A 13140-nucleotide genomic window follows, 5' to 3' on the forward strand; every position below is an offset into this window, starting at 1 on the left:
TGGAGCTGTGTCTATGCCCTTGCCATGAGCAGAGAGAGAGCAATGCCGTGTATGGCTGAGTGGCTTGGCAAGGCCATACATAAGAAATCTGTGTCAGAGAACACAGAACAAACCACAGATACCGTAGCCCAGTAAGTTAGGCAGTTCCTAGGTTATTACTATTCCCTTGCTTCTGTCAGACACACAAAATTAGGTGGAGAACGTAGGTTGTTTAGAAGTTGCAAAGGATGTCTTTAGTGGAGCAAGAAATGTAACACAGGTTTCTAACTGATTGTTAAAATGATAAATAAATAAAAGGCAGTTACTGAGTAAGTTAATAATTTGTCAGAATAATAGTACTTTCTATATCCTTAAAGGCATCCTGACCTGGGGATTCCTTTCCATTAAACTGAGACATGGTTAAGAGACTGGCTGCTTTTGGACATTATAGTGCATGAATATGAAAATATTGCTTCCCAGTTGCTGTGAGCTTAGCTGCATGAACAGCAGAAGTTTTTCCTTCTCAAAACCAGAGCTTTAGACACTCCAGGACCTTTATTTTTATCATGACGGTGCAAAAGACCTGGGCTTGGCTGTCTCACTTTTATCTCAATATTTCAGGAGACACTGCTAATGTTCCTTATCTCCTTGGGGAGGGCTCTTGAAGCAGCACCTACTCCAAGTAGTCACTAGAAGGTTCACCATGATGGCTTCTGTAGAGTTTCTCAAGTCCAGTGGATTTGTGTTCTACCAGGATAGTACTTATGTGTTTTTTGAATACAATACATTTGTGAGACATTGAGTATGGAGTACTTCAGCCCCAAAAAAGGAAATTCTTAAATAGGAATTATCCCTTTACATTTTAAATTGATATGGTATGCATGCAGTTTATGAAAAGTGTGAAATAATTTCTCATCCCTTGGATGTACTTACCTTTTTTTCAGCCTTTTATAATGAAATATTACTGAAATGAGGCTCAGAGGTAGCCTGGGATGACAAATATTAGAGATAATGGAAAGGACAATTTTAAGATCTGGAAAGGCCTAGGAAATCCTTGAAGCACTCAGCCAGCAAACAAAGTCCAATTCAAATGGTCCAGATACTGTCTGTTTATTGTGTCCAAGCCATAACCTGGCAAAATTCAATGCTAAAACATCAAAGTGCTGCTTTTACAGAAACATTTTTAATGTTAATACCTTGCCAACTACTTAACACTTCCTTGTTGTACAGTGATTACTTGCCTTGTGATCTGTCGATCCCCTATGAGTGCTTGCATTACAGGCTGTTCTCTGGATTCATTGCTGAAAAAGAAGTTTCATAGTAGTCAATGATGAGGAGTGTGGGTAGACATACCAGAAGATATATTCTCCATTCCTCTGCAAGGAATTTGGCTGCTGCTGCTTTTTTCAGCTTAGTATTATTTTTTCACTATTATTTTTAGTATTTTTAAATTTGACTTATTTTCTTGTACATTTTCCAGTTTCTTGTTAAATGCATTGGTTTTTTCATTCCTGTGATGACTTTAATTGGTGGTAATTAAAAATGTGCTGAAACAAATTCTGCTATGATTTGTTCCAGTGGAAGTCCCAAGTCACTAACTTCAATAAGTATGAACCTGCTGTCTGGGGGCATTAATATCCTACTTCTGTATGTTGTTCTGAGATCCTCCCAGTGTGTGAGAGACATTCTGTGTCTACAATGGCCTTACTACAGTGCTACAGAATGTTCCCAGAGACTTGAATCTGAATCAGTCTGAATCATGCTTCTAAATTGTTGGAACGATTGTTAGAGCTGCTGGCACAGTTTGGGCATGTCAGTTTCTCCAGAGATTTAATATGCTGTTCTTGGAATGTGACTATTTCCAGACCTTTGTACAGATCTTGCTAAAGCTGAGACACCTCCTTCCCTTCCCCCCATCAAAATAAAGAAGTCAAGTCTAGAAAGTTGAGAATATCTGCAGTTTGAGCTCTAAATATGTTGTGTTTCTTAAATCAGTTAAATTAATACTGGTTCTGATGTGTTATCAGTAAGGTTTATGTGACATTTTGACATTGATTTTGGGTACAAGCACTTGAAAACAACAGTTTTATGGCTAAGTAGCAATTTGTGTTCCCCCAACAGTTATATTTCCTATTACATACTGAATCTGTTGAATAATATTATTGTGCTTTAGGAAATGAACAGTGTTAAACATTTTCAAAAGTACATGCATGGAGTACAGGAGGGTGCAGCTGTTCATCCAAATATAGGTGGGATTTGTGGTTTTCACCAGCAGTCTGCATTTTTAATTTGGTTGTTTTTTAAAGGATGCTAAACTTTAACAGCTAGCATGATGTGGTAATACTTTGATCTTTCTCCTAGCTAAACAGATCAGTGGATGAATATAATGTACTTTACAACTTGTTACTCTGATTTGCTTTTTTTTCCTTGTAGGCTTCAGAAGCTTCCAAAATACCTACTTTTAGAAAACGTTAAAGGATTTGAATCCTCTTCTGCAAGGTAAACTCTAGTTAATATGTGCAGGTTTTAGTTTGCAAAAAGGATTCTATTCTAGAAGGAGAAGTGATTTATTCTTTAGAAGGGATTTTTATTTCCTAGCATTGGAGTTAACAAAATAGTTTGAGATGGGACAGGAATTAAACTCTTACGTTGTGAAAAGAACTTGCTAGATGACCTGTTATGTCTCTAAGCAGATAAAATACAATAGTATTTTATTTTTTATATTATTTGATGTGTATTTGATTTGATGTTTTCTTTAGAAAAGGTCAGAATTAGTTTTCAAAGAAAAATAACAAAAGATGTAACACTCAGAGGTTTCAGGGGATTGTTCATGACAAGATGCCATGGTATCTTGTCTTATGGTCACAGAACAGTCTAGCAGCTTTCTTGAGTATCTTTGTTGATTGTAGATAATCCCTGGGTTCAGGGCTGCCATTAAATGGTCAGAGATACACTAAGAAGGTTCTTAGACTGAAATGTGGAAGAGGAAAGGTGTCACTACAGTTACCTAATGACAGCAGGAGCACTCTCCTCTGTTGTGACCAAAGTAGGAGAGAGTTGCAATCTTCCTTCTCAGTTCTTGCTGGAATAGAGTGATGTCTTTCCATGCACTCCTTAAAGCACCAACAGCCACCCTGCATATCATGCTCTTAATGAATGTGGCAGGCAGCTGGGAGACATTGAAATCAGCTCTCTCACTGGTTCAGTGATCACAGTCCTCTCTTGTAGAGCCTGGGATTCCTTGCCTTGCTGGCCAGTGCTTGGGACAAGCTGTACTTCAGAAAACACCTCGGTTAGGACACTTGTTTTCTCTTATGACACCTGGGATGCAGTCTCACATGCAGTGCCTGGTACAGGTCACAGCTCCTGCCTTTTGTATAGTTCCAGCCTAGTGCCGTCTGCATGGAATACAGAAGAAAAGTATTTTTAAGATTATTTCCCTTACGGTCTTTTTCCATTTTTTATAAAGTAGTCCCACCTCACTTTTATAATCAAAGCCACTGATTTTTGTCATCCCTCAACTTAGCCTTTTTATTAGGCTTGGCTGGTGTTGTGTATGTGAGCAAAAGGAAGTAATGTGTCCCAATAAAGAGACTATCTTGCCCTCTGATTGCTTTCCTTGTTGACACACTACAGTTACTCTCCTAGAGATGGGATTTTTTTTGAAGAGGCATTTGCACTGTAGTAAGAGTGAGGTACCATTGGATGTATAATAGTGTCTAACACTGAACTTCGTATGTTATCTCTCAAATTCAGTAATGGATGATGTATCAATAATTTGCTGTCCAATTATTTCAATGAATGCTTTGGTAAATATGATGTTGCATTTAATCTGTTTTTATTTAGGATTAAAAAAGGGGCTAATGGCTATGTGAAGGGAGTAATTGCTTTATTATTACTTTCAGAAATGAACTTTTGCAAACACTAGCAACATGTGGATTTAAATATCAGGAATTTCTCTTGTCTCCAACCTGTGTGAGTACTAAAATTGCTCTAATATTAGTTAATAGTTCAAATTGCACTGAGTCCAAGAAAATTTGAAAATTCTCTTTTGTATTAAAATAGAGAGTCATTCCCAAAGCTGAAGATACACTTGAGTGAGAAAAACAACTGACATGACTTCTAATTTCTCATACTGGCATATTTGTATTGCTGTTTGTGTTCAGATCCAAATCCCATATTGCTTTTCTGCCATTTGATATTTTTAAGTAGGCATGAATTTACACTGTAACCAGGAAGGTGGTTTTCCCTGCAGGAGCCTCATTGCTTCAGAAGTGCTGTGCCTCTGGATTTCCCAGCACAGAAAATGTGACTGTTTCTTGTGGGAGGAGGAGCTTTGTTTCCATGTTACCCTGGCAACTGAAAAAAAGTTTGAGAGTGATTTTAAATTGTGCAAGACTAACTGGAATCAGTGAAGTACCATAAATATTTGAGAGACGCTAATCAAGTGTAGCTTGAAAACCAATTGTGGTAGATTTTTTTTAATTGTTAGGTGTCTTATAATTCCTTGTTCAAAAAGGCAAAGAGAGACTTTTTTGCTTTCAACAGGAAACAGATAGTACCTGTCCCAAGAAATCATGAGGCATATAAATTTTTCTTCTTGCATCACATAAAATTTTCTTTATATTCATATTCAGTTACAGAGAAAGTCAGAACTATGAGATACAAAGAATAATTGCTCAATTGGTTCTTTGGAAGTACCTAGGTATGGAAGTTGCAAATGTGTAGGTGTTATCAACTAATACCCAGAGAATACCCTGGAAAAAAGGAGGCTTCAGGGTGACCTAATTGCAGCCTTCCAGTACCTGATGAGACACTACAAGAAAGACAGAGGGACTTTTTACAAGAGTCTGAAGTGACAGGACAAAAGGGAAATGGATTCAAACTTAAAGAGTAGTTTTATATTAGAATCAGGAGGAATTTCTTTGTGATGAGGATGGTGAGGCACTGAAATGGGCTGTTCAGAGAAGCAGTGGATGCCACATCCCTGGAAGTGTTCAAGGCCATGTTGGATGGGGCTCTGAGCAACCTGGTCTAGTGGAAGGTGTCCCTGCCCACAGCAGGGGGCTTGGAACTAGATGACCTTCAAGGTCTCTTCCAACACAAACCATTTTGTGAATCTCTGATTCTGTGAGTACTGATACCTCTGAAGTCACAAAATATATTGTAGTTCTGTTACTGCATGTAATAGCAGATAACTTGTATGATGCTATAGACCACTTTTTCTCAACTATCACATGGACTAAAGCTTCTGAATTTTGATTACAGCTTGGCATTCCCAATTCTAGGCTGCGGTATTTTCTAATTGCAAGGCTTCACCAAGAACCATTTTCCTTTCAAGCTCCTGGTCAAGTGAGTCTATTTGTGTTACTTGAATTTATTCATTTCATGAAGATTGAGGGTAAAATTTTCAGTTTGTGTTGATGAATGGAGAAGAAGAATTAGTACTCCAACAGAAAAGTTAAGTTCTGTGTGCTTTTTTCAGCCTGGATATTGAGCTTTGTAAGGACTGATGTGCATGTCTGTTGCTTAGATGGCTTTAAACAGTTGGGAGATGTGTTTTCTAGCCTGTTGGTGGGCTAGAAAACAGGTCATTCTGCTACATTTTTTACACACTTGGAAAGATCTTTTTGCAAATGCAATTATTTGAGGTTGTTCTGACATCATTGCCAATAGATCAATAAATCTCAATGCTATTGTGTTTCAAAACCTCATGAAAATAACATCTAAAGGTTACTTGCTTTATTCTGAGCATATCTGAGGGAATTCTTACTCACTCTATGGTTGGCTGTCAAGTTGTTTATTAAATACAGTTCTTTAATTTTATTTTTGTCACAATTTCCTCTTAGATATTGACAAGATTCCCAGATCAGGATCCAGAAGATTTACTCAATGAAGAGGTTGCTGACAAAGTGGGTGAAACCAGTTCATCTTTGTCCTCTGAAAAGAAGAATCTGCATCCAAACATTGATCCAGATTGTAGCAGCAACAAGAGTTTACCAAAAAGGGCCTTTCTATTTAAGCTTGAAACAGTAGAAGAAATGCAAAGGAAACATAATCAGGATAATGATTCCTCTATTCAAATGCTGAAAGACTTTTTGGAAGAGGAAAATGAAGAAATGAGTCAGTATTTTTTATCACCAAAGTCCTTACTGCGCTATGCTTTCTTGTTAGACATTGTTAAACCCACCTGCAGGAGATCCACGTGCTTTACAAAAGGGTAAGTTGCCAAGAAAATGTCTTGCTAAATCATGTCCTGAAATTTAAAGTGTATTTTCTCGCTTGTGTCCTGTAAAATCACAGAGAGGTGTTTCATCAAAAAATCCTAGGCCTTTGAAAGAAATTTCCATATGAAGCGTGCTTGTTGGTCCAGTGGAATGCCTGCATGAGAATCTGTCTGGCAGAACATCATGTGCCCACTCCAAAAAGGCATTCACAAAAGACAGTTCCCATTGTTGTTGACCTTCACAGAAGCTTAATTACCCCTGCGGAAATATGGTTCCAGTAGACTGGTATAGTGCTGATTCATTAATGAATTTCTTTATATTGCTCAATGAAGTTACAAAGTGTCATGCATGACAGATCCATTCCTCATTAAATCTGTCTCCACTGTACATTTTATTGATTTATTGGATTTTTCAGCTATGTATATCAGAATAGCTGTGAATTGTCATATAACCAGTTAGGTTGTTGTGTTAAAATCATATTTGATGGAGCAGAACATTGGCGCTTTTCTGTCTGTGATTTGTACCTTGCAAATTTAAGTTTAACTTCTGGAAGTTGGTGAGTGTTCTGGAACTCCGTGGACAGCTGGTGAGGAGCTTTTCCACTGAATGCATTTGTACTGAAACATTCCACTTGGAGCCTGCAAATTCGTGAGACTTTTTAATGCTGATATATTTTTCCAATTGGATTTGTTTTTTGAATTTGCTGAGTGTTTCAATAAAATGGCTTGGATAATGATTTAAAGCTAATTGAAACTTTTTTTTAAATTAGTAGTAATTAGACTGCCAGATTGACAGAATTCCTGCAGATTTTTTTATTTTTATTTTTAACTTTTAGACAATAAAGAAGAAAAATAATTTCAAAAGTTGGAAATTTGTGCAATGGTAAAGGCCTTCTTTCAGCTCTCATTGATATATATGTATGTGTCTTTTTTGCCCTCACTCTTTTGAGTTGAGGGAGAGTCAGCATCTCATGGAATCTCTTTCTTAAGTAGTCAAAAAACCCCTTTAGCCAGAATGGTGTCTGATGTGTCTTACATATGCCTTAAGTGTCATTGAAAGTAACTGGCCACTTGTGATTTCACTAGAATACGTCATGGTAGTTTGTGGTCATGTTTATCAAAATCACACTGAAGGAGGCTCCTGAATAGTCCATATCAAGTCTCTGTACACAGCAGTGGAAATCTGACACCAGGGCAACATGGCTCTTATCCCTCTGCTGATATGGAGGTACTTGTGGTGGTAATTCTGTCTGATTTACCATCTTTGTTCTGTATTTCAAGAGCCTTTGGGAAGGAAGGTTGCCAACATGGTTCTCAATGTAATCATCTCTTTTACAGCTCTGTATTAAGAGAAGGTTTATAATTACATTTTATTAAAGTCACTTTCTGAGGCCAGGAATAAGTCCCTGCTGTATCTGTTCCAGAAGTTCTGTTTTTATGTTTCTCTGAAGCATGAGATGTAGGAAAAAGACCCCTGAATGGGGTGGAACAGCACTCCAGGTAATACAGAGAATCCCTCTGCTGCTGTGCCTGTCTGGTGTCTTGTGAGTTGCACTGACCATCAGCTTTGAGAATGGGAGAAAATTTTTCCCCTTTTCTCTTTGGTTTTCTGGTATTTCTAGCAAGGTTCATGTGATGGAAATAATCTGGATATGGCTCCTCTAGTCCTTACTGGTTTTTGCTATACCAGTATATCTTTTGAAAAGCTTTGGTGGAGCAAAATGTAATGGCCTATAATGTGTGAGAGATCAAGGAGGTAATTTTGTGCGCCCCTCTGACACTGAATTCCTGGGCACTTAGTGAATGATTGCTGAGCTCAGTGAGACTACCAACACCATGGTTTTTCTTTGGAGTATGTTTGTGGTAGATGAAGTTTTGAAAGGAAATTGACTATTTTAAAGGACAGAAGAAATGAAAATTATATCTAACTACTCTAGATACAATCATTCTGGACATACTTAAAATTTTTGATATGCTATTGACATGAGAAGCGATAGCTTTCAAAATAGTGCAGATATCAATTATAGAAGAGCTTTCTGACTTTGTGGAAATTACTTTTTGTCAGTCATAATATATGACACAATATACCCAGAAAAAATATTGTATGAAATGAGAAGATTTTTTTTTTTTTAAGCTTACAGAAATAAAAGAGGGAGGGAATCTTGAATCAGATGAAAATTGAAGACTGTAATTTCTTAAGCCAACTTCTTTCATTATCACTTGCAATGAAATGTCAGAAAATCAATACATCATTTTTTTACTGTGACAAAATTTAATTATGTTAATAAATATTGTTCTGGGTCTAAGGTAGGAATGTTAACTTTACTGTGGTCAGCAGCTTCAATAATAATTAATGACAATCCAGCTAACATTACATTAGCCATATGCCCACATTTGTATTAAAAACACACACACACACTGGAGTCAAAGCACATGGACACCAACTGGACTTTTTGTGGGGGAGGAGTTCTGTACTCTAATGCAAGTTATTTAGACAGGAGTATTTATTTCTCCCAATAAAACTCTTCAATACCACTTTGAATTTTATCCCATTTATTTATTTTGGCTTATTACCACATGCTATATAAGAGGAAGAGGATGAGGATTCCTCAGTGCTGTGTGTGTTAAATTGTTAAACTTTGTGTTTGGGGAATTTGCTGAATGCAGCTAACCCATTAAAGGTGATGTATTTACAAAACAGTTAAGTTCTGTGTATATTTAATCTGTAATAGTGTTTAGGTCTTCTGATCCGGAGGAAGATTTCGAACCACTTTGTTTTAAAATGAGTGCTGCTCTGGCTGTTACTAGCAGATCTAATTGTAGTTTTTTCAGCTGAGGATGAAATACTCAAGATTGAGCCACACTGGGTCATTGTGTCTGTGCTGAAGGAAGAGTATTCTTTTATTCACTGTGGAATTAGAGAGGATTGAAACATAACTTGTGCCATGCTTTAAGAATGGGTCCCAAGTGGAACAAAAGACCTTTATAATTGTCTTTACAGTTGTACAGATTAAACTAGAGAAGAGTGTCTGTTAATGATTGATGCAGACCACATCCCTCTAAGGCAGGGGATCTTCTGAAGTTCTTCCACAGGGCAAAGCCATCTGTTGTCTTGACTCACTCTCTTTCTATTCAGAATGTTCAAATTGCCATAGTTAGACCAACAGAGCATGTTTCTGAAAGCCCATAATTATATTTAAATGATAGCCTTGAAGAGACTACAGAGTAAACATCTTAAGCAATCAACCACCAAACATGCAGAACAGCTATCATAGCTTTCAGAATGCAAGTTTACTTACTGTTTACTTGGATTTAATTTTTTTCTTCTTTCTTTCTTCTACTGCTCTGCATAGATGCCTGGCCGTCTCCCTTCCTTCAGTGGAAAATCCACAAGGAAGCAGAAGTTAAACCTGACTGAAACACTTTGTTCCTAATGCTTTGACGTGAAAGCTGGAGGCTCACACTAGTGGTCCTCCTTTAAATAAGGAGAGCTAATTTGAGCCCCTGGGGCCATTTGACCATTAATGCATTTTTCCTTAATGTAAAATTGGTTTAGGCAATGTAGATGTTGGTTTTTTGGTGGCCCTATACTTGAATTCCTTGGCTGTGTGTAGTTGCCATGCATAAGACACTAGTGTGGATAAACCTTTGAGCACTGAGGGCAGTGGAATGTGCACCAGAGAGCACATTCAGAGAGTACTGCACTCCAGGGGTTAGCAGAGTTTATAACAAGGCTTTCTGCTTTATCTATCCAGGAGGCTGTTTGATCATCAAGGCAAAGGAACCCAAATAACCTCCCTGCATCTTTGCAGTTGTCAATGCTATAAAATCCAGTGAAAATATTAATTTAAGATTCTTGTTGTTGTTAAGGTATGGACACTATGTAGAAGGGACTGGCTCAGTTCTGCAGACAGCAGTAGATGTACAGGTAAGTATGTAGTCTAACATAGAATGACTTGTTTTTAAAACACTAGACTTCTTTCATAACTTGTGGTTTTTTCTGTCTTCTCTATTGTTATTCTGAATATTATACTAATAAATCTTTTGAATCTACATTTTATGACAACTGAGTTTCCAATTGGTTTACTTTGTGTTCATAGACAGCAGTTTGTTTAGACCAAAGACTCCTCACAGAGAGAGGAGTATATGAGTTGCTATTGTTTTATTAACTGTCATGTCATACAGAGGTTTCACAGGGGTATGTGAAAACCTTAAAAATTACTAGTTCTATGGAGAACCTGCAGTACAGTGTTATGAATCATGGGCTGGTTTTTGTATGTATATAATTCAGTTAATATTGTCAGATATTTAACATGTTAGACTTTCAAAATTATTGTTTATCTGAGAAGAGTATTTTGAAGAGTTCTACTGCTGGTAGTAAGTTCATGACCAAGTGATATTTAGGCATTGGGGAAGGTAATAAATGCACTGGTTAATCAGCATTCAAAGATACTTTTCACAAAGCCTGTGTTGTACACAAGCCCTTCCTCCTGCACTTCTGTGCTGGTCACTGATATTATAGGGCATTTCCAAGCATAAGAGGAATGCAGCTCTGGAATTCAGAGTAATCTCAAACTGAGTGTATTAAAACAGCTGCATCCACACAGCTTAATTTGTTTGAATGGTCTGATATTGAGTTATATTAAGTCAATGTCCTTTGTCATTAAAAAATGTTTATTTTTGATTGCCCCATTAAGTATTGGTGTAGCTTGGAATTGGAGGAAGAAATTATGAATGTCCTCATGGCAACATTGATTTCTTTCTTGAAAGTCCATGTGTTGAGATGTTGGCTGCAAAAACAGAATGCGAATGACACTTTCAAGCAAAACATGCTGTTGTCTTTATCACTTTGATAATTAAGGAAATATTCTGTTAACATGTGACTGTAAATTTTACATATTTGGCCTGCATCAGTCATATTTCTTGGTTTTGATATTCTTCATAGCTTGAATCAGTGTTCAAACATATTGACAAGTTACCAGAAGAAGAGAAGCTTATGAAATTGTCAACACTAAAACTGAGGTACTTTACCCCAAGAGAAATAGCAAATCTTCATGGATTCCCTTTGGAATTTGGTATGTGCTACAAAATACCCATTTCTACATTATTCTTCAGAAATGCCCATGTATGTTGTTTTTTTTTAACTGGGACTAATCCAGTCTTTTTATTTTGCATTTCTTTCAGACTGCTCAGTTCTTATGATTGGTTGATTCTTGTTGTTTGGCTAAATTTTGTTTCTCCAAATTTCCACTGTTTTTTTTAATGTTTTGTAAGAGCCAGTTTCTGTGGTGAGGTCTATATTTATTTTATTTATGTAGCTTTTCTTCATAAGCTAAGAAGAAGGTTTTGGCATGCAAAATGCTCTGTTAATGAAGCACAATGAAGGAATACCTTTGTTTAAAGTTGAAACTATTTACTCAGCAGCCAGTGTTACTCACAACTGTGGTAAATCAACATATCCTGCCAGCTTAGGAAGTCTATTTGTGGTTCTCAGTGTTTGAGCTGCTTGCCTTCTCCCTTCCACACATTTACAGCTGCTGACAGGGAATTTCAGATGATACAGATAGTTCTTTGTTGAGGAGTAACCAATCTATTGAGCCATCTCTATTTTCTAGAAAAGACAGCCCTTGGTCAGTTACTTCATTTTCTAAGTGGTTTTCTTTTTGAAGAAGAAGGAGTCAAGCAACAAGACTCAGCAGTATCAGTGCACTGGATACACATCAATAAGAATTAAACCTGAAGTAAATTCATCAGAATTTTCTTTGTAAAAAAGGGCAAGCAGCTGTTACTGTAAAAGTGTAGTTGTTACTATCTGCTAAGAAACTGTCCTGCTGACATCAGATCAATTTATTGTCACTCGGCAAGAAAAGCATCCATGGAATCATGGAAAGGTTTGTGTTTGAAGAGACCTTAAAGATCATCTATTTCCAACCCCCTTCCACTAAACCAGATTGCTCAAAGAATAAGACAGCACTGAGCTTGAGTAATTTGTCATTTTTTGCTTTGATTTCTGCAGTAACTTAGAGTTCTGAGAAATGTGATTTGTTTCTATGTATTTCTTTCTTTCACAGTTTTAGTTTGTTTTTTCATATATTACTTGTTATATTTGAAATTGCTACATTTGGAGAATATTATCAAGGTTGCGCAGTGAAGCTAGAGTTGCCAGCACTAAGCTTAGGTGTTTATGAATATAAACACACAAGAGTGTGTTGTGTTGTTACATACCAACATGCAATGTTTTTTCATAGCCTCTCTTCTTTAATGGATCTGTTCTATTTTCAGACAACCTTTTAGCACAGCTCTGTTCCATATTCAAGTACGCTGATGTCAAGATACTTGAACTTAACAGAGCTGGATTTGGCTTGTATTGGCTTATCATGCTGCTCAAGGTCTCTTTTGAGCACCAAATTTCCCATTTTCTCTTTTTTTAGATATAACTGGGGTTTTTCCACTGTTAAATCAGTCTCTGCAACATTACTGACAGGTGCAATAGGGTTAATGTTGCTTGTATTTTACAAAGGGAGAACTGAGACAGTGGAGAAATTTATGTTTGGAAGGCACCATTACTTTGGGGTGAGCAGTTTATGAAACCTGACTTCCATGGTTTCATAGTGCTTGGAGTGATACTGTGCTTTCTGTTCAGAGCTCATCTGCAGAGACATCTGTGAGGTTCAATATTTTTGCAAACCAGAACTGAACTCTGAAGACAAGTCAGGCTTCTGAATTTGAGGATCATCCAGATCATCACCATATAACAATGTGTTCATTTAGCAGACCTGTCTTTTGTTGGTTGGGATTCCACCTCTCTGAGGAGAGTACCCTTTTGCCATAATTATGGCAAGTAGTATTATAAATGTTTTACAATTCTTGCAGTTCCCTTCCCTCTCTATACTGCTTTTCCAACTTTGATGACACATAAAGCAAGCCTCTCTCAT

The 13140-nt window shown here is 37.0% G+C and overlaps 1 protein-coding gene across 3 annotated transcripts in view; it reads left to right on the plus strand.

The window, feature by feature from the left end:
* Positions 1-13140, plus strand: part of TRDMT1 (tRNA aspartic acid methyltransferase 1) — a 29047-nt gene that overhangs the window by 12698 nt on the left and 3209 nt on the right. For all 3 annotated transcript variants that reach the window (XM_058833234.1, XM_058833235.1, XM_058833236.1), the window contains 6 exons: positions 2413-2478; positions 3885-3954; positions 5248-5331; positions 5829-6199; positions 10076-10133; positions 11151-11280. In XM_058833234.1, coding sequence (XP_058689217.1) covers positions 2413-2478; positions 3885-3954; positions 5248-5331; positions 5829-6199; positions 10076-10133; positions 11151-11280 — 779 coding nt within the window. The remainder of the gene's footprint in view (positions 1-2412; positions 2479-3884; positions 3955-5247; positions 5332-5828; positions 6200-10075; positions 10134-11150; positions 11281-13140) is intronic.

Source organism: Poecile atricapillus, chromosome 2 (assembly GCF_030490865.1).
Source record: "Poecile atricapillus isolate bPoeAtr1 chromosome 2, bPoeAtr1.hap1, whole genome shotgun sequence".
NCBI lineage: Eukaryota > Metazoa > Chordata > Aves > Passeriformes > Paridae > Poecile > Poecile atricapillus.